We start from the raw sequence: 19,728 nt of genomic DNA, 5'->3' as shown, positions 1-19,728 counted from the left end.
CAACAAAACACTAGATGTACCGTAGTCATGTTGAGGTTTCTGGGGTGAAATGGGCACTGGAGTTAAGGGTTCTTGAGAGGCCTGGAGAGCAAATCAGCATGGGGCGGCTTGGATTTAACTTTAACTTCATTTAATGTCTCAATTTCCCTTTCTGTAAAGTCTGTAACCTACATGGCCCAAGTGTTCTAGTGCTGAAGACCAAAACAGATAATCCGAACAGCATCTTTTAGTGGGGGAGACTACAATAATTGCATTTGAATGCAATTTCTTTTTATCTGACCTATGAAGCAACATGGCCCAGAGTCAGCATTATATTATAATCTCTATGCTTAATTGATGTACTACAACATGCTCTTATTCTACCCTCTAGTGGCCACTGAGAACACCTGCTGTATATTGCTCAGGGCCTTGTGGCTTTCACGTTGAGGGAACCTTCTGTTGAGCAAAATTTTCAATTGTCAAAGTAAAGCTAGGGTGTTTGTATATCGTGTAGAGAAACATTAGGGGCTAAAACAATGGCATTCAGTTGATGTGGGGCATTTGGAAACCTCCCACCTGAGGGGAAAACTCTGTGAAGAGGTAATGATGCTGGCAGTGGTGCTGCCTGATACATTCTAATCTAATCCACTTTTTACCTTGCTGCCAAGGATTACAGAATCTAGGGCTGCTGGAGGAGAAGGGCTTTGCTATTTCAGTGTACTTTGCCAGTACACAAACATTTTCTTCCCCTAGGACAGACAACATTTGTTGTTGCAAGCTGTTTTCTTCCAAAGGACTTTCTCCCTCCAGCTTTGCTGTGATTCCCCAGCCAAGATTTCAGAATTTACTCCTGGATTAAGATCGCCTGATCCATTCAGCAGTTTCAGGAAGCAAAAGGAGAAGAAAAAAAACCCCAGTAGCAGATATTTATTTCTGAGACTGATAACCTTTAGAACTGCTGTGGATGAGACCTCTATCCTAAAATAAAACTGCCTTATATTTATTTCTGATTTTCAAACCTTTTAGAGAAAGAACCCCACTTGGAAATTCAAAATAGACCCAGTAAAAAAATCATACCACAATCCTTGGGACAAAAGAAAAGGTTTGAGTAACATTGGCATTCTAGAATTGTGTGGTTGCAGTAAGAGAAACTGAATGCTGCCTTGGACCCAGAATTGCCTGTAATCCCATTGAAGCTTTTAGGGCATGACACCAGACCATCCCATTTCCAAGGCCAGGTGGTGGTTTCAATCCTGCCAGTACTCAAATTAGTAGAACAGGATAGTGTGTGTCCACACTCCTCTTTCAGGACAGAATTTGTGTATATGATTACATGCTTTACTGCATGTTTCACAGTGCTCTTTACTGCTTTACTGCATGTTTCACAAGGCTCTTTACAATTTCAGATTCTAGAATATCTATTTGTTCGCCTTCAGTATGCAAAAGAAGAACAGTCAGAAGGATTTTCCACATTAGAAGGAATACTTGTAGTTTCAGTGGACATTGAAGATTCTTTCCAGCGTGTGCATCATTCCCACTGTACTACTATTAGTGAGTATAGTTTAAATGGTGCCTTCAGGACTCTTACAATGTCTATATTTTACAGAGGGGTAAAAAAAAGCAGGTAGAACTGGATAATGCCATCATATTTACCAACTAGGAATACCCCCCCCCAGCGACCATTTTCAGGCCCACATGCCCTCTTAATGACTACCAATAGTTTGGATGACTATTTGCAGCTTTCCCATTGTACTCTCATTTTACTCAGCAAGGTTAAACTGATTTGTGTTTTAATCACAGTGCCAGACCAATATGTTTTGCTATTTGGAGCAAAGGACAAAATGTCACTCCCTCCTATTTCATACAAAAAAGCTGACTTGACTGGCAGTTAAATCTTACTAGAACACTGGCTACAAGTCTGCATTGTTCACTGTACATGTAGGCAGGAAGCTAGCTTAAGGGGTACACTTGGCACACATAGTCCTGTCCTTCTAGCACTTACCACTTGAGGTACTCACTCTCCCTCATGCTACAACCAGTCTTGAATCTCCTATTACTGCTGCCGTGAAGCAGATTTTACATACATTTCTGCTGTAATTGAGTTGTCACAGACCTTACTTTTTGCATTCCGCTGCCATTTAACTCTGACTTTTGCCTTTTCCCCTTGACACCTGACAACGGAGGATCACACTCCATGCATCAGATGAAGAGGGCGCTCATCCACAAAAGGTTATACTGTATGGCATAATAAAAACGAGTTAGCCTTTAAGGTACCACAAGACTATTTGGTGGTTTTGGTGCAATAGACTGCACGTCTGAAAGCTGTATTTTGATGTGTCATTATTCATAGAACTTAACAGAAATCTTAAATAAAATACAGACAATAAAAGTTGTCACTTGTTTGTTCCTTGCAGTTTCAGCAAAAGGTGACTTCTGCTACAAACTTCTCAGTGATCAGATGTGTAGAGGTAAATAGCCTTTCAGTTACCAATGTCTGAAGCTTCTAGATTGTGGCTGTAGATTTCCTTATCTTGGAGACAGCTCAGGCTTAAGGCTTGCATCCCATAATAATGTCCTAAGTAACAGGTAGCTTTAGAAGGCCCAGGCAGTGCTTGAATTTATGGCAAATCATGCCCCACTACAGGGGTGAGGGGAATCACGAGTTGAGCCTTGTGGAATCAGTTCAGGCCTGTCCTACCTTACTCCACATAATATAATCATGCCTTAGGTAGGAAATTGTTCACATGCTGTGCTAACATCAGTGTGGGAGAGTTAATGTCTAGTTGCTTTTCTTCCCATAATGAAGTTAATTGGTGCCAGGTAATTTCACAGTTTCTGCGCAGCAAGAACAGCAGTGTTCCCCTGCGATTTATCTGTGTCTCCTCCTTCAAACTAATAAAACATGGTAAAGCTGTCCTAAATATGAACCTTGCTAGTTTCATTTTAGAGCCAGAGTTGGAAGCAACTAAAAAAGGTCACTTAGTTTAGTCCTCATATACCCAAAGACAGGACCACCCACCTCCCTTCCCCTGACCCATACAATCCTGACCACCACCCACAGAACAGTAACTTGGGATGCTTCAGGCAAGTGAGCAAAGCCACAGATTGCTATAAGCCAGGCATCCCCAAACTGCAGCCCTCCAGATGTTTTGGCCTACAACTCCCATGATCCCTAGCTAACAGGACCAGTGGTCGGGGAAGATGGGAATTGTAGTCCAAAACATCTGGAGGGCCGAAGTTTGGGGATGCCTGCTATAAGCAATCAATCAGACATAGGGATTCCCTCCTGAGCTCTAATATTGCAAATTCACTCAGCGCTTACTGGTCCAGACATAATACTGGCTCCCTTTTAAGCACAATTAAGAAGCCAACTGTGTGAATGTGTGCTCCATCCTCCCACCCATTCCCTTCACAAGACTGAATCCCCCCCCCCCGGTCTATCTTATTAGGGTGGCTAGGTGTTGTACTTTGTAAGCCAGATAAAGCATTGTCTTCTGTAAAAGGCAGACCTCAGTTTGAAAGATTGCAAAGAGTGATAAGAAGGGAGGGGGGCTTTGAAATTATCCTTCACCAGTTAGCTCCTGGACAGCAAATTGACCACTGGTCACTAAATCTTTCCAAATATAGTGGTCATCTCCCTATGGCTTAAGCACCATTAAAGAAAAAGCGAGTATCAGTCTTATTCACTGTTAATGCTAGGTTCCTATTAACCAGCACCTGGAACCAACATTAAAAGGTCTGCACCATCCCTGAATCATTGTAAGGAAGATGTATTGGGGACAGCTACATACAAACCACCGTTCCATGTCTTCTAACCATAGTTTTACCCAGGGAACAGGATTTATTTGCTGGCTTTACAATGTTTGTCTTACATTAGTAATTCTCCCTCCTGCAGAAATAAAAGATTTGCTGCCTTTATGCCAGAGCAAAGCCTTGAGTGGAAGAGGGTGTCCCCATGAATGTATAGACATCATGCCTTTTCAACTCTCCTTTGAGGTTAGACTCTTCTGTGGGCTTGGCTCTTAATTCTCAAACCTGGTGCAAATTATCCCGCAGAGCCTGGATGATACCTTAGGTTGTGCACATATTACCACCTTAAAACAAAGCTAGGTTGTTCTTTTTCTCAATTTGGATCAAAACAGGATGGGAAAAACACACATCAAAATGCAGTATTTCATTAGAAACTAAAGGAAAGATATGGATTGTGGCTAATGACTTGTGTTCACTTCTTCCCAAACTAGCAGTTGGAGTACACTAGATGTGTACACAATGTGGACAACCCGGTGGCATTGGACATGCCAGCCCTGTGAACAATTATGAGGACATATTGGCCTGTCTGCAGCTTTGTTAGCTATAAATCTCTCTGAAATCCCTGCTGCTGCTTTTCCTCAAACACTGATGCCCTATAAGATCTGGCCTGCAAAATTTCAATTACCGGTAGATTTCCTGTGAGGCATCTGGTTAGAAATTTACTGCAACTGCATCTAACAGCAAGGTGTTATATCTTTCCATGTAACAATGAAAGCTTCATAGCTCTTTGTTGTACTATCAAGCCCCAGGAGGGTTTGCTAGTTTTCTTGGGGGGGGGGATTTCTTTTTTTGCAACTGCTTGAACTTGAAAGTTGTCTCTAGCTTTTTTACTAATAGTTGCTTGCAAATAAATATGCTACCTCTGTTCCTGCAGGGGGATTGAGGGCCAAACTAGAGGTGATATTAACAGGGTTTTTTTTTTCTCTTTTAACAACCATAGTCTAAGTCCATGTTTTCATTTCCAAGAGTCTCGGGACTCTGAACTCACATCTCCAAAAGCCTCTGGCTTTTATGGTGCCAGTCTTCACAACTGTGAGAGGGTGGGAATCTGCAGCTGTCCCTTTTTCATGTATCTTGGCCTCTTGCCTTCTCTTCAGAGAGATGTTTAGGTGGGACAGCTTTGTAGACCAGTCCTACTTATCTGCCCTACAAAACTGAAACCTGCTCCAAAACTGCCGTTGCTGTCGCAGTGTTTTTCTAGAACATGTGTATACTAAAATGGGCTATATAGATGCCTAAAATCCACAGAAAACTGCTGGCAGGCAGGGAGGTATTCCCGCACCACCACCATAAACGTAAAGCACATTAGTGCTTCTGGTACAACTACCTCAAAAATTAAAGTCAGTGGCCTGGTTCTTGTTCACAACACAATGACAGTTCAAGCACCTAGATTCTGATTTGAACTAGCGAGTGAAGAAAATCCCCTTGCACAGTCTCTCTTATGTAAGGTGGTGGGTTGTGCCATGTGCAAACAGATGTATTAAAAATTTATTGGTTCCCACATTTCACAAAACAGACAGTAAGAGGAAACGGGAGTCTTGTTTGTTTGAAATATAAAGTGCACTTCCCAGGTCCTGGTTGGCTTAAAATGCTTTACAGTAACAAAGAAAGAATTGCATGCCCTCTCCTTTCCCTTATCAGTGTTTTCAGTCTCTAAATTGAAACTGAGGATTTGATGGCCACGCAAAGCGGTGACATGAAATAAATTGAGATCTTTGGTAGCTTACGGAATAAAATACAGCTTTAAGGCAAAGTTTTTGGAAAAGGGCTCTTGGGTTGGACTGGATGGCCCTTGTGGTCTCTTCCAACTCTATGATTCTATGATTCTAACATGGTGCATCTTGTCGCTTTTCAGCTTGATGAGAAATCTGGAGCTATTGATGAGGACTGTTTGGCATTGAAGCAATTCATCCACCGGATCAGCCTTACGCACACAACAGTAAGATTCCACTTCTGCGTTTGGTTTTGTAGAATATCATTCCATCGGAAGCCTCCTTAGGACTAGTTGGTTGAAAATGGGGGTGCTAACTTGGGATCTAGGAAGATGTTCAAGGAGCTGAATAAGAGGATAGTTCTCATCCTTGACCTTTGAAGCAGTCCAGATGCTAGACCGCCCTCTTTCTAGATGTCGTTTGGCTTGATTTTATTCATTTTATTTTTATACAAGGGAGGAAATGCATATTTTGCAGTTCTTATGCAATATGAAGAATGCCGCCATGGGGCTTGGTGTGTACACATTGTGTCTAAAGGTATTTAAAAGGGAATGAGATTAAATGGGTTTAGTGCCTGCCACATCTGCCGTGCTTCATTGGTTGCTGGCAGAGCTAGGGTGTGAAGTAGACAGAACTAGGCATGCACACAGTCATTGTCTGCATGTAAACATATTGTTTACTCTGGGTTTCATGCAAAGTTTACTCTGCATTTCTTGAGGAGTGATTGCTTAATGATAGCATGCCAATAAGCACAGGTGCAAAGTTAATTGGAATTTATGAGGGCTGTAGGCTGATTGACAAAAGAACAGGCAGGGAGGGGAGAAACATAGCTAGTGCTTCAGTATTACTCCCCACCCCCAGTTAACACACCACCTGGACACTGAAAACAAATGTGCACCAGCCAAAGTGTGTTTTGCAAAAGTAGAGATTGTTGGGGATGAGAACCTCATGGAAGCCATATCTCCAACTCAGAAGCCATGCCTTCCAATGTCAGGATTGAGGACTAACATAGCACTTTCTGAGAGATATTCTTCCTTCAGCCAGCCCGCCTGCCCAACCACTTTGCTGCAGGAAAGGTGTGTGGGGTGGTGGTGGAAATACTTGCCAACATTTTCAGATTAAACTCTTGGACATAGGTCATACTGCAGGATGTAAAATTGCTTTGTGTTTCATATGGCTCACCTGTACTTAGTTATAGCTACAAATATATTGACTACTGTGCAGATCCCATCTCTTCTTACCCAGTCTTGCAGGCAAAGGCTGTAGCTCAGTATACCATGTATGCAAAAGTTCCCAGGTTCAGTCCCTGCCATCTTCTGGTGGGGCTGGAAAAATCTCCTGTCTGAGACCTTGGAGAGCTACTGCCAGACAGTGTAGATGAGGGATGGTTAACATTTTCCAGGGATTGACAGATGGCAAACCCTCTGGGGCCACATCGAAGTGTCCATGGCTGAAGTGCAAAAGTGAGTGGGTGAAGTGCAAAGGTTGGGCATGGTAGAAGCCAGTATTTCTTGCTGTTACAAATAATTTTTATTATTTTTCACCACTTATTCATTTCCCCTTGTTTCTTATGAACTTCCATCACAGCCCCCATATTCCTTATTAATATTCACTCCTTCTTTACTAAAACATTGTGCTTTTTGCCTGGCTTACCATGGGCATTGCAGTCTCTCAGCACTTCTCCATCCTAGCACAGATGGGGATGCAGATCTTCCCTGCCCCCCCCCCCCGATGACACAAGCGGCAAAACTGAGCTTAGATGGACCCATTGTCTGTCTTGATAGAAAGCCACTTCCGGTTTCTTTGTTGTTTTGAGTTTAACTTGAATTCTCTACTGCTCTGCTCTGTAGGTAAAATTTCATTATTGTGTAAAAGTGAATGGCTCAATCTTTGCTGAGACCTATAAGTAAGTAAATGTTTCCTCCACAAAGTAATATTAACAGCTGTAAAAGGTTTATAAGGTTCAGTTGTTCAGCCAGTTGACACGAAACAATAGTTATCACGCCTGCTGAAAAGGGGGGGGGGAAGAACCCATTCCCTGGCCTAGCAACAAGAGAGCTGAGGCATGCCTCTTCTCTATATGTGTGGCAGATACCTGAAACACCTGCTATCCATGACTGAGTTAACCATGACTCAGTATAGCATAATCACTGTATGATACTACAAGGGACCTGAACTCCCCAAACCCCCCCCCCCAAATAAAAACAACATTGCAGTGCATCCTTTACCTGCTAGGAGGGCAGCTCCTGCTCAGGGTTGTAACCCAAACATGTATCCTGAGGTAAAGGTAAAGAGACCCCTGACCATTAGGTCCAGTCGTGACCGACTCTGGGGTTGCGCGCTCATCTCGCATTATTGGCCGAGGGAGCCGGCGTATAGCTTCCAGGTCATGTGGCCAGCATGACAAAGCCGCTTCTGGTGAACCAGAGCAGCACGTGGAAACGCCGTTTACCTTCCCGCTGTAGCGGTTCCTATTTATCTACTTGCATTTTGACGTGCTTTCGAACTGCTAGGTTGGCAGGACTGCTAGGTTGGTACTTGGGGCTTTCTTTCATCAGTGTAAGTCCAAACTGCTAAACACAGATATCTTTATTGTCTTTTGTTGTCACTTCAAAAGCCTACAGGCACACTTCCATCTCACATGTATATATGGTTTCTAAACTAAACATTTTAGGGCCAACGTACTTACAGGTTTTCCTTGAGAACAGGAGAGATTGTAAGAATATCTATCAATCTCATTTGGTTTGCAGAATTGCCTGTGTTGAATTCTGCAGGCAGGTCTGTCCTGGTGGCTTTGCTGTCAGTTCCTACTCAGTGTGTGCCAAGAACAAAGGATGTCCTGTTCTCCTTTCACTGGCTTCAGAAGAGTGTGAAATTTAACTGCCCTGAATAAGTTTGGCACTTGGCAGTGTGGCCTGTGTTAGGCTGAACAGGCTCTTATTTAACATTGAGGCTGTGTGCGCACTTCTGTTTACTCTGCATCCAGTGTGCGCCTGTTGCTGGTTTGTGAAGTGTGCACACAATGTTAGCCACAACCCACAACTATCCTGTCATTTCTTAAGAATACTGCATAAGGAACACCATTTCAGATAAAACCACAGCGGACTTTGCTACCAAACTCTGCCACTTTGTCCTTACCCACAACCACTTCAAATTTGGTGATGACCTGTTCCTCCAGATCAGCGGCACAGCCATGGGCACCCGCATGGCCCCACAGTATGCCAACATCTTCATGGCAGATTTAGAACAACGTTTCCTAAACTCCTACCTACTCAAACCTCTCTTGTACCTGCGATACATTGACGATATTTTTATTATCTGGACACATGGACAACAGACCCTGGAAACCTTCCACCAGACATTCAATGACTTTCTCCCCACCATCAACCTAACAATGAACCAATCTATGCAAGAAATAATTTTTTTGGACACTACTATAAAAATACAGGATGGACATATAGACACCACCTTATACAGAAAACCAACTGACCGACAAACATATCTACATGCTTCTAGCTACCATCCCAAACATACCAAACAATCCATCGTATACAGCCAGGCCCTACGTTACAACCGCATCTGTTCCAACTCTACAGACAGAGAATCTCACCTAAGAGATCTACAGCAAACCTTTTTAGAACTAAAATATCCACCTGATGAAGTTAAACAACAGATCAACAGAGCCAGACTGATACCTAGAGAGAACCTGCTGCAAGACAGACCCAAAAAAGAAAATAACAGAACACCACTAGTCATCACATACAGCTCCCAAGTTAAAACAGTACAACGCATCATCAGAGATCTACAGCCTCTCCTGGACAATGACAGCTCCCTTTCTCAAGCTCTGGGAGGAAGACCTTTCATTGCCTACAGACAGCCACCCAATCTTAAACAACTCCTCACCCACAATAATACAACCACCAGACTTAACATGGACACTGGTACCAGAGCCTGCAATAAACCCAGATGCCAACTTTGCTGCCACATACACCCGGACAACATCATTACTGGCCCCAACAACATCCAACATACCATCTCAGGACTATTTAATTGCTCATCTTCTAACATTGTGTATGCCATCAAATGCCAACAGTGCCCTTCAGCTCTCTATATTGGACAAACAGGCCAAACCCTACGCCAAAGGATAAATGGACATAAATCTGACATCAGGAACCAGAAGACAGAAAAACCAGTAGGAGAACACTTCAATCTCCCAGGACATTCTATACAAGATCTCAAAGTAGCTGTCTTACTACAAAAGAATTTCAGAAATAGACTGGAAAGAGAAGTTGCTGAATTACAACTTATCACCAAGCTCAAAACCATGGAGGGACCTGGTTTGAACAGAGATATCGGATTCTTATCTCATTATACATGATAAGCGATCTTCAGCCATCTCAACCCTTGCTTTTTCATGCAAAACCATTTGCAGTCGTTTTTGGTCATCAACAGCTATCAGTCAGTCAATCACCCACTTCCACCACCCTTCTGAGTGATCCCCCCTCCCCTCCCCATCCCCACCCCCTCCCCACCCCTTCTCTACATAAGTGCCTGGGGACTCCTATTTCACTGTATCTGAAGAAGTGTGCATGCACACGAAAGCTCATACCAAAATAAAAACTTAGTTGGTCTTTAAGGTGCTACTGAAGGAATTTTTTTATTTTACTTCGACCCAGACCAACACGGCTACCTACCTGTAACCTGCATTTTGATGTGTTTTGCTCCACAACAGCTTTGATCTGAATTGAGAAAAAGAATGACCTAGCAACATTTTAAGGCAACAATATGTACATAGCTCTAAAGCCCAATCTCTTTTCGGGTAAAAAGTGAGGTAGCGAGGGGAGATGGATGGTACTGCCCAGACTTCCTTCATCTTAAATTGTTTGTGTTAGCATTTTTGTTCCTAATCCCAAAACATAATCTTCATCTCCCTTTTATCAATACCTTTAAAATATCATACACCATTTTGTTGAATATAAAGGACAAAGGAAGAGCAGCTTTGATTCTCTATTTTACCTTAAAAAGAAAAGGTCCATAAGAAAAGACTGCAGAATCCACAGTTTGCAGATACTTCTGGATTTTTCTGTGTCTTGCCTGCAGGTCAGAGTGTTTTCATTTAGTAAGCTCCTTTTCAGGGAGGAATTGTTATTCACTTTTGGGAAGTGGCTATCAGCAGTGAAGTTGTTACACCCCAGTGTAATTTGTATGTTAAAGGTCCTGAAACTATCAGAGGAGTCTAAACAGCATTAGTAACTTATCTTGCGCTCTCTTTAACTGAAAACGAATGAACTTCCCAATCCTGGGAGAATATGAAAATCAAAGCAAAACCCAAAGCAAATCCGCTGCTGCTGTTTCAGTTCTCTTCAGTGCCCTAAATGGTAGCACTCTATTCTGTGACATGTTGTTGTAGGTCCCACTTATTTATATTATTTATCTCCATTTCTCTCTCTCTCTCTTTCCCCTTCGAAAGATGGATATGGTGTCCAGGTTCAAGCTATTATTCCTAAAGTTCAAGTGTCCTAAAGTTCTTGAAAATTGATTGGCCCAGTCATATAACTTGGTCATGCTGTGGCATATTCTGTGTTGCTCCTTTTAGAATGTGTGCAGTGCTAATTGAAAATTGTGAGCATTGCTTGCTAAGGAAAGGGTGTAGAAGGGAGTCTTGTTTATTTTTTTTATTGGCGCTCTGTTTCACGATAAAACAAAACAAAACAAATGCTGTGATTGTTCAAAATATATATTCCTTCTGTTATCTAGCACAGAGAGGGGAGCTGCCACATGTTTGCCAGGTGGGACAAGACTACTGAGTGAAGGAAATCATTTTGTGAGGTGAGGAGTTGGAGGAAGGGTTCTGTAGTGCAGGCACTAAGTTAGCAGTTACTGGTATATGTTGAAACAAAATTAAAAAATTCCTTCAGTAGCACCTTAAAGACCAACTAAGTTTTTGTTTTGGTATGAGCTTTCGTGTGCATGCGCACTTCGTCAGATACCACTGACGAAGATATCTGACGAAGTGTGCATGCACACAAAAGCTCATACCAAAATAAAAACTTAGTTGGTCTTTAAGGTGCTACTGAATGAATTTTTTAATTTTGTTTCGACTCAGACCAACACGGCTACCTACCTGTAACTAGAACTATGGTATATGTTCAGCATTAATAATGGAGATGGGATTCAGGAACACTAGTGGAATGTTTGGGATTGTATGAGGCATGATGAAAAGATTAAAAGGGGGTAGATTTGTTACTCTTCCTGTTTTATAAAACTGGAGCCAAAAGATTTTGGGCACAATGGACTGGAAGTTCTCCTGTACAAGCTGTGTGTCAGTTTACAGGAACTCTACTACAACACTGCTGTAGGTGACCTTAGTAAGTTTCCATTGCTGAATTTAGGATGAATGCCAGACATTGAGAGGGTTAAGCAATGCTGCTGCAGGGTGAAGGAGTCTGGGCGCCAGAATATTTCCTTCATCTCCTTAATCTTCTGGTCACAAAGCCCTGCTTTAGGCACCTCAGTTATTTGCTTGCAAAAATACTGGCTGAGATGGGGTTTTTTTAAACGAAGTGGAAGAGAACACCTTATCTCATAAGCAGTCTGTGTTGCCATCTGGTGGACATGGGAGCGGAGAGCTGGATGTGTAGTAAGGATCCCTGGCTTTTGTCAAACAAGCACCTTAGAAAAACCAAAGCTAGCCGCCAAGTGGGACCTGTCATAGGCAACTATGAGACAGTGCCACATACCCACAACCCCATAAATAAGTATGAAGATGGAATGTCTTCAGATGCCCTCCAGGTGGCCATGGAAAATTAAGGGACTCTGAGTGGATAATTGGGGGGGGGGCATGCATAGCTGCCAAGTTATCCCTTTTTTAAAGGGATTTTCCCTTATGCTGAATAGGCTTCCTCGCGAGAAAAGGGAAAACTTGGCAGCTATGGGGGCATGGCAGGCTGGATGGGTTGAAACCCTAAACAGAAGGATTCCCATTAGAAAACAAGGATACACTGCAACATTTTGTTGCAGGCTACACTTGTCTTACTGACTGTACCGCTTGAAAGAGATTTTCACCATGCTTTGTGTGTGTGTGTACGTTAACCTGTAGCAAAAAGAAGGTGCTATCCAATCCCATGTATGTTTGCTCAAAAATAAATTACAGTGTTCTAATGAAATTTATGTGAGTCTGTGTAACTTGAGCAAATTATAACCAGTCACAAAATGTGGGTTTCCCCCCCTGATTGCATAATTTGAATTTGTTTAGCTCACAGATGTGACAAACCTAATAAGAGTGCTGATTGATACAAATTTATCTGAACCGTCAATGCAGTACAGATCCCGCTGTTAGCTGCAGGTGGATGTCAAATGTGGCCTGAAAACACGATGGTATAGCCCTGCCTTCCTCAAGCTGGTGCCCTCCATGCTGGCTGGAGCTGATGGGAGTTGCAGTCCAAAACACCTGAGGAACACTAGGTTGGAGAAAGCTGGTTTAGCCCATGGCCAGTCTTGCCTTCCTCCTGCTATTTCCTTGTTTTCTTCCTAAGCCCCTTTATGCCTTTCTTTTGTGTGTATGACCAGGTCAGCAGCCAGGGATGTGCCTTCATCTTGTGACAAAATCCACCCCATGACTGGTGAACCAATTTGCCTCTTAATTCCAGATGAGGTAGCTGAAAGAGGCTTCAGTGGAGAGCTAAGGCTCATGCCTGTTGTTTCCCTGTGTCCCTGCCAGAAACCATACCCTAACAAGCCAGCACAAATAGCAGCTGTCTCTGTATCCTTTGCTGTGATCGGTGAGTGGAAGGTCAAAGTGAATCTACATGGAGTAAGGTTCACTGTTTGCAGGTCTACTGTAACATAGTCGTAGCTGCCCCCCCCCATCAAGTAAAACAATAGAAATACTTAACTAACTGACCAATCATGTTGGTTCTGCCCCCCCAAGTCCTGCCCGCCCTAACCAAGTCCTCCCTCCCCCAACAAAAATCCTGGCTACGCCCATGTACTGTAATATCAATACCACAATTCATTTGCTGCCAGGTGTTTTTTCCTTAGCTAGTAATATATCTTTCTTTATGACCCAGCAGGTCTGCCTGTATTGTTCTCCACAAAGGAAGCATCATGTTCTTTTTTAAAAGATCCTTCATGTCTAATAGCATGGGAGAAATATGGCTATCAGGCAACACTGAATTCAGATCCCCATTGGGAAGAAGGTAAAGGTGATATATTTGTCACTTGCACAACTACGGTACTTATGCCCAGTGTGAACATGAAAAATATATGCTATCCATGTAACTTCTCTGGGGAGTCTCATGAAACCCTGGGACTGAAAGCAGAAATATTTTGTATATTATATTTTCAGTGCAAATAACAACTTTCCTATTTACCCTCTGAAGAACTACGTAACTTAGGGTTGCCAGCAACTCATGTCATGCATAGAAGTAACAAGTAAGAAAAGAAAAATGTTCTGGTGGTATCTGGTGAACAGAAATAGCCAATGCAAGTTGTTTTTTTAAATGAAATGCAAGAGAGAAGGAGGGATTATTTGGCTAGAATGAAAGAAATTAAGCAGAAGGTTGATGGGATATAATCACTGGTTTAGGAAGAGCATATGGATATTTGCATGGAAAAGCGTGATTGGACAGTATTCGGGAATAATAGAATTGTAGAGTTGGAATGGACCCTGAGGGATAATCACACATATGACCGAACAAGCATTCATCCTTGGTGAAAACTCATGCAACAACACTTTTGGTGATGGGAAAACTAGGGAGCATGCAAAGAAGCATGCTACCAATATAACATGTAGTTAGGTGTCTAGGTATAGGTGAGAAATGAGTGGCTCACCTAAGGCCATCCACTTAGCTTCACAACTTGAGGATAGGAATCTGTGTCTTCTGCATTCAAACTGAACACACTGCTTCTTGGTCAGTGGAGGAGTGGAGCACAGAGGCAAGGGTTAAGTCCTCCTGGAGGCAGAGTAAAAAAAAATCAGTGGTCAGCTGGAGCAGGAGGTAGCCTTCCACTGACTTCCGGTTTGTGATACAGCTTGACCATAAGAGGCCAGCCACTTTCTTTAAACTAAACAACTTGAAACATATAACAACAGAACAGGTTAGAAATAGAGGGACAGGAGGGTGGTCTCCCTCCTGCAGACAACATTAAAAAACCTGCTTTGATTATTCACTTCGGCTTGGGCTATAATGACAGTGACTATTCAGGATGAGGCGGAGCTTGAGGGCTTGTCAAATAGCCCTGAACTCCAGCCTCCTTTTAAAAAGAGATGCTGGCCCTACTTTATTTTTTTATATCTTTACAATACAAATCTAAATAATTTTAAAAAAAATTCTTGCACAATCATTACATCATGCAGGTGGACATAAGTACAAAGATGGAATGTCTTCAGATGCCCTTCAAATCTGCCATCTTGCACAGCAGGGGTGTTAAACTAAAGAGTTTCAAAACAAAAAGATATGTACTGGTATTTTAAAAACGGGGTGAAGTACATACTGGGGAATTAGTTCTCCCCCACATAGTTCACCTGACACCATCCAATTGCTTTGATACAGTCATTCATCCCTGGTGCTATCTATATATGCCATGTGATGTGTTCTGTCTCTTAGATACTGCAAAACCTGATGTCAGATACAAGCTTCATACCAGCCACCAACAGGACTCAGATGCTCAGGAACAAACGCTGCTGCTCTTCCTCTTTCTCAGCTACTCAGATCAGTTTAATGACAAGACAGTCTATAATTTCTGTAAACACTGCTATTTATTTATATTTCTACATTATTCTGAGGAGTATAATCTAATAATGCACCAGATGAGTTTTGGAATGATCTGCCATCTGAAGACTGGCCAGAGATGATGAATTATTTAAACTGATCTTTAGGGTCATGTTTAGCCCACACTAAAAATACAAATTCTGTGCAGATGTGGTTTTTAGAACATTTAGTGGGGCCTCACAGCTGTTGTCTCTAGAAACAAAGCTGCTGCTGCTTCTTCTTCTTCTTCTTCTTCTTCTTCTTCTTCTTCTTCTTCTTCTTCTTCTTCTTCTTCTTCTTCTTCTTCTTCTTTATACACTGCCCTTCTTTCTGAAGAACCCAGGGTGGCAGACAAAATGCAAATTGCCAGGATGGAGGGAAGTGGTTTAGAGACCATTTCCCTCAAATAACTGCCCAGTTAAAGAACAATTTGCAACAGTGGTTGTGAGCAGAAGGGCATGCACACAGATTCAGAATCCAGGACATTGGAGAAGCAGAGCCAAACCAAGTGTGTGCACTCTTTTAGCTTTCCACTGCTTTTGGCCCTTAACATGCTCTGATCCTAGAACAGAAACTCGTCAATTGTTCTGGATTCCCTACTATGCATCATTATACAATTCTCAACATGTAATCCCCTACTTGTTTTTTCATGGTTTTAAAAAGCAGACCTTCATACATATTTGAAGAGGAGGATACTGTCTTTGCCATGGAAGTTTCTGCTTTGGGCGATTTGCTGAGAGGAACAGCTCCACAATTAACAGTTATATTTTTAATAAACACAAGGAACCTGCATGTTTCCCCTGAGGATGGAGACAGATCTGAGCAGTGCTTTTTTAAAAAATATGTTTGGGGGTACTCTCATTTTCCTACTCATATTGAAATGCTGCCCCTCAATGAGGCCAAACTTAGATTCACAAAATGTTTAGGGGCATGCATACCCGTGTCCCCCTAGGGAAAAAAGCACTGGATCTGAGTAACCCACCCAGAAATGGGGAATCAGTTTGTGTTTCTCCTCAAAGGTGCCTTGGTGCAACCTGAAACATGCAGAACTTCGTTTGCTTCCTCCTCCATTACATCATAAGGCTCTTAAAAGATGCAGACTCATGGCCAAAACGCCCCCCCCCCAGCACTCTGATGAAGAGTTCTGGAGAACTCAGAAGCTTGCACACTATTTTGTGACATTTTAGTTGGCCTAACAAAGACATTGCCCTTATACCGGTAGGTATTTTTGGGAATTCCAACCTTTTCATTTGCTAAGTATTCCTACATTCAAACAGTATAAAGCTCATGAGTAAAAGGTTGGTTCCTATCTGACATCCTGTTTTCTGGTTCTTCTGTAGAGGACCAGTCAGGTCAATTTGTCTATATAATATCAAAGAGTGTATTTGTTTCCTTAAAATATACCTTGCTGTGATCTCTGAGGTTTTGGTACATTCCTCTTGTACTAACTTTTGCATATAATATTTGCAGCTTGGCCACTTGGCGTCCACTGCCCTTTGCCTAGATGTAATCCTTGATTTAATCCTTTGTCATTTTCACTCTTTGTGTGATGAAGGGGACCGGCAAGTGATCCTATCACATCTCTCTCCTATCCTGTTGTGCAGCAAGCAAGCTGTGAAAGGCTGCATCCAAGAAGTGGTTAGTAGGATCCTGGAGCAGCATTACAAAGTGTCCCAGGTGAGAGTTCCCTGCAGAAGACAAAGACCATTGAGGCCAAGGGTTGTGGTGAGGGGCATGAGGCAGAGAGTCTGGGATCTTCAAATTCTTGTCACAGATCTATCTCTGGAGAAGTGGTATGATTTCCATTGCAGTGAGTCGGGACTGAGGATAGGGATATATTGCTCTGGTTTTTATAGGCTGTGAGACATCCAAATGCCATGCAATGTTCTTGGGTCTTCACAGGAACAGCAGAAACTGGCACAGTCTTTGCCCATCATGGCAGATGCCATTTCAAGTATAGTTTCAAGCAGCACTGACAGCGAGTTCAGAAGGAAATGCTTCCAGTCTTTGCAGGTATGGCCAGAGTGATTTATGTTACTGGTACCGTTACAATGCGCCTCTTCCACCAAGCTTCTTTTGGGGGGTGGGGTGGGGTGGTCTGGATGAATTTTATGAGTTTCCCCTTGTGGAACTGTTGTTTTATTATGTTTTTGTGTCGTCTGTAATTTTAGTTTGGTATATAGCTTATTAAGTTTGTCCTTGTTTTGTTTCCACACACTGTCCTGTAACTAAGGTGAAGGCCAGTATATTCATATAAAATAAATAAATGTCACTGAGCCGTTGGGATTGGTGGTGTAGCAACTGTGCAAATAAGCATAGAATAAGGAAGTGAGATTTTCAAGGTTTATGCCTTGCACTTACTTTAGAAAGGCATATGTGGAACAAGGGGGAAGTGAAGTGATGAACTGAAGAAACACATGTTCAAGCTATATTGCTCAGAGTTAAAATACAATCTGAGAGGAAGAAGTGGTTAGCACATCAAAGGCAACGAGAAGCTGGTTGGTGTAGTCGTTACAGTGTTCTTCCTTGACTGGGAAGACCTGGATACAAATCCCCATTGTGCCTAGTCACTCTCTATCAGCCTAACCTCCTTCCCAGGGTTGTCAATATAAGATGGTGCCGGGGGGGGGGGCGTGTTGTTGAGGAAATCATGTATATTGCCTTGAGCTCCTGGGAGGAAAGGTAGGAAATAAATGTAATGAATAAATGAATTATGTTAATTTAAGCATGCTTCCAGATTACTCCATTTAAGTGACTCCATTTTACCTTGTGAACCGCCCTGAGATCTTTTTGATAAAGCGCAGTATATAAATCTAATGAATAAGAATAAAGTGACATGCTCACTTCCTCCCTCATGGAGAGTAAAAGCTACAACTGTTTCTCTCTTTCCCTGTGTTTATATTTATTTGTAGGTTGCAGGTACCCAGAAGTTCCAAGTGACCATCAAAGATACCTTCAATAAAGTCATTCTTAAACAGTGGAAATGTAGCAGCGCATGTGACGCCAGAAGGGCACGTTTCTATGTTTAAGCTTGTTTGCTGGCCATCCTTAGATCCTTGTGCTATCTCCACCCATCTTCTGTTCAGAACAGTCTTTATTGCAACTATTAGCAGCAAAGAGTTAATCTTCCACCAAAATATCTATTCTAGAATCCAGCTCAGATCTCAGTCTAGCCCATTTTGTGTAGAAATGTCTTTTAACGATGACTGGTGACAGGTGCACCACCTTGCCCCCAACGACAGAGGGTGCCTGGGGTGTGCTCATTGAAAAATTGTGAGTGCCTGGGCCCCCATGGCCCTGCATAGATGGCACCTATGTCTGCTGGTGGGCTTGGGTTCTCAGTTCAGCCCTGGACTCACAGTGGGCTTGGCAAATCAACAAGCTGAGCCTCATTTGTCCTTCCCATAAAAGGGGTATAATAATAGTGACTGATTTCATTAAATGCCTTATCAGGTCAGGCCTGCAGAGTGAATTTGCTGAGAGAGTTCCAGCACTGTTGATCTAACACCTCCCTTCTTGACTCTCCTTCCTTGGAGGTTTTAAAGCAGAGGTTGAATGGCCACCTGTCATGTATATGCTTTAGATGAGACTCCTGCATTGCAGGGGATTGGACTAGACAGTGCCGGCTCTAAGGGAAGGGCGCCGAGCCGCCCGAGGGCCCGCGCCCACCAACTGCGACGAGAATCGGGGCGGGGCGGGGGGCGCCGGAGCGATCTCCGCACCACAGTGCCAGGGTGCCAAAGGTGCTTAAGACGGCCCTGGGACTAGATGGCCCCTGGGTCCCTTCCAACTCTTAAGATTCTATGGTCTGTGGTGTATCCCTTTCTTCTTTTGCAGCCATTGCCTAAAAACGATGAGGCAGGAGTAGGGCTGCTCAGTGCAGACCTTCCTTTACCCACCATTCACCAGAAGTTATTGGACTCGAACCTCAGTGCTGCACAGCTGGAGCAAAGAGGAAGAGGTACGTTAGAAAAGTGTGTTCGTGAAGTCAAGACAGAGATCCAGTTTGTTGTACATTGTTGGAACACTTGTTTTATCAAATGTACTTAATGTAATTAAGAGAGAGAGAAAGGCAGGGCAGAGATCCTGGAGTTTAGATGATGAGAGACACTGCCCCCGCCCCCCCGGATGCTGCTGCAGGTTTCCCTATAGGCCTTGGACACACACAAAAAATCAGTAGTGGCTCCTTAACAATCTGAAGCTCATTTAGTGAGTTATTGTCAGCAGTAATTATATTATATAATGCTCAAAACACAGTCCTAGCACCAGCTGGTTCTTGTGATGTTGAGAATGAAATGTCTTCAGGTTCTTTTTAAGTAGGATTTTGAAGGGATCAAAGGTCTGGAATATTAACCTTTAGTCTCCTTGTCTGTCTGAATTATATGGAGCTTTGTTATATGTGGTATCTGGACTCCTGATTAAACCTATGAGAAACATTCCATCAGCTAGTCACCTGCCTTACTTTGGCTCCCAAG

At 42.8% G+C, this 19,728-nt stretch overlaps 2 protein-coding genes across 3 annotated transcripts in view; one reads left to right on the top strand and one right to left on the bottom strand.

Moving 5' to 3' along the window:
• Window positions 1–19,728, bottom strand: part of LOC118076589 (acylphosphatase-2) — a 37,176-nt gene that overhangs the window by 14,693 nt on the left and 2,755 nt on the right. Inside the window, exon 2 of one of the 2 annotated variants that reach the window (XM_035099446.2) lies at window positions 14,334–14,455. The exons of the other annotated variant lie outside the window; for it this stretch is intronic. The gene's annotated coding sequence lies outside the window, so the exon portion shown is untranslated. The remainder of the gene's footprint in view (window positions 1–14,333; window positions 14,456–19,728) is intronic. 2 annotated transcript variants of the gene reach the window in all.
• TOP6BL (TOP6B like initiator of meiotic double strand breaks) lies at window positions 1,290–18,294 on the top strand. The gene is given in 12 exon segments (XM_035099447.1): window positions 1,290–1,530; window positions 2,394–2,447; window positions 3,875–3,975; window positions 5,645–5,728; window positions 7,352–7,407; window positions 11,259–11,330; window positions 13,071–13,257; window positions 13,546–13,699; window positions 15,110–15,247; window positions 16,809–16,930; window positions 17,156–17,266; window positions 18,166–18,294. Coding segments are annotated over 12 exon segments (1,422 nt in total). The 5' UTR covers window positions 1,290–1,304; the 3' UTR covers window positions 18,283–18,294.

This window comes from Zootoca vivipara, chromosome 17, assembly GCF_963506605.1.
Source record: "Zootoca vivipara chromosome 17, rZooViv1.1, whole genome shotgun sequence".
Taxonomy (NCBI): Eukaryota; Metazoa; Chordata; class Lepidosauria; order Squamata; family Lacertidae; genus Zootoca; species Zootoca vivipara.
The sequence above is the reverse complement of the archived record's forward strand: the minus strand, read 5'-3'. Positions and strand labels throughout refer to the sequence as shown.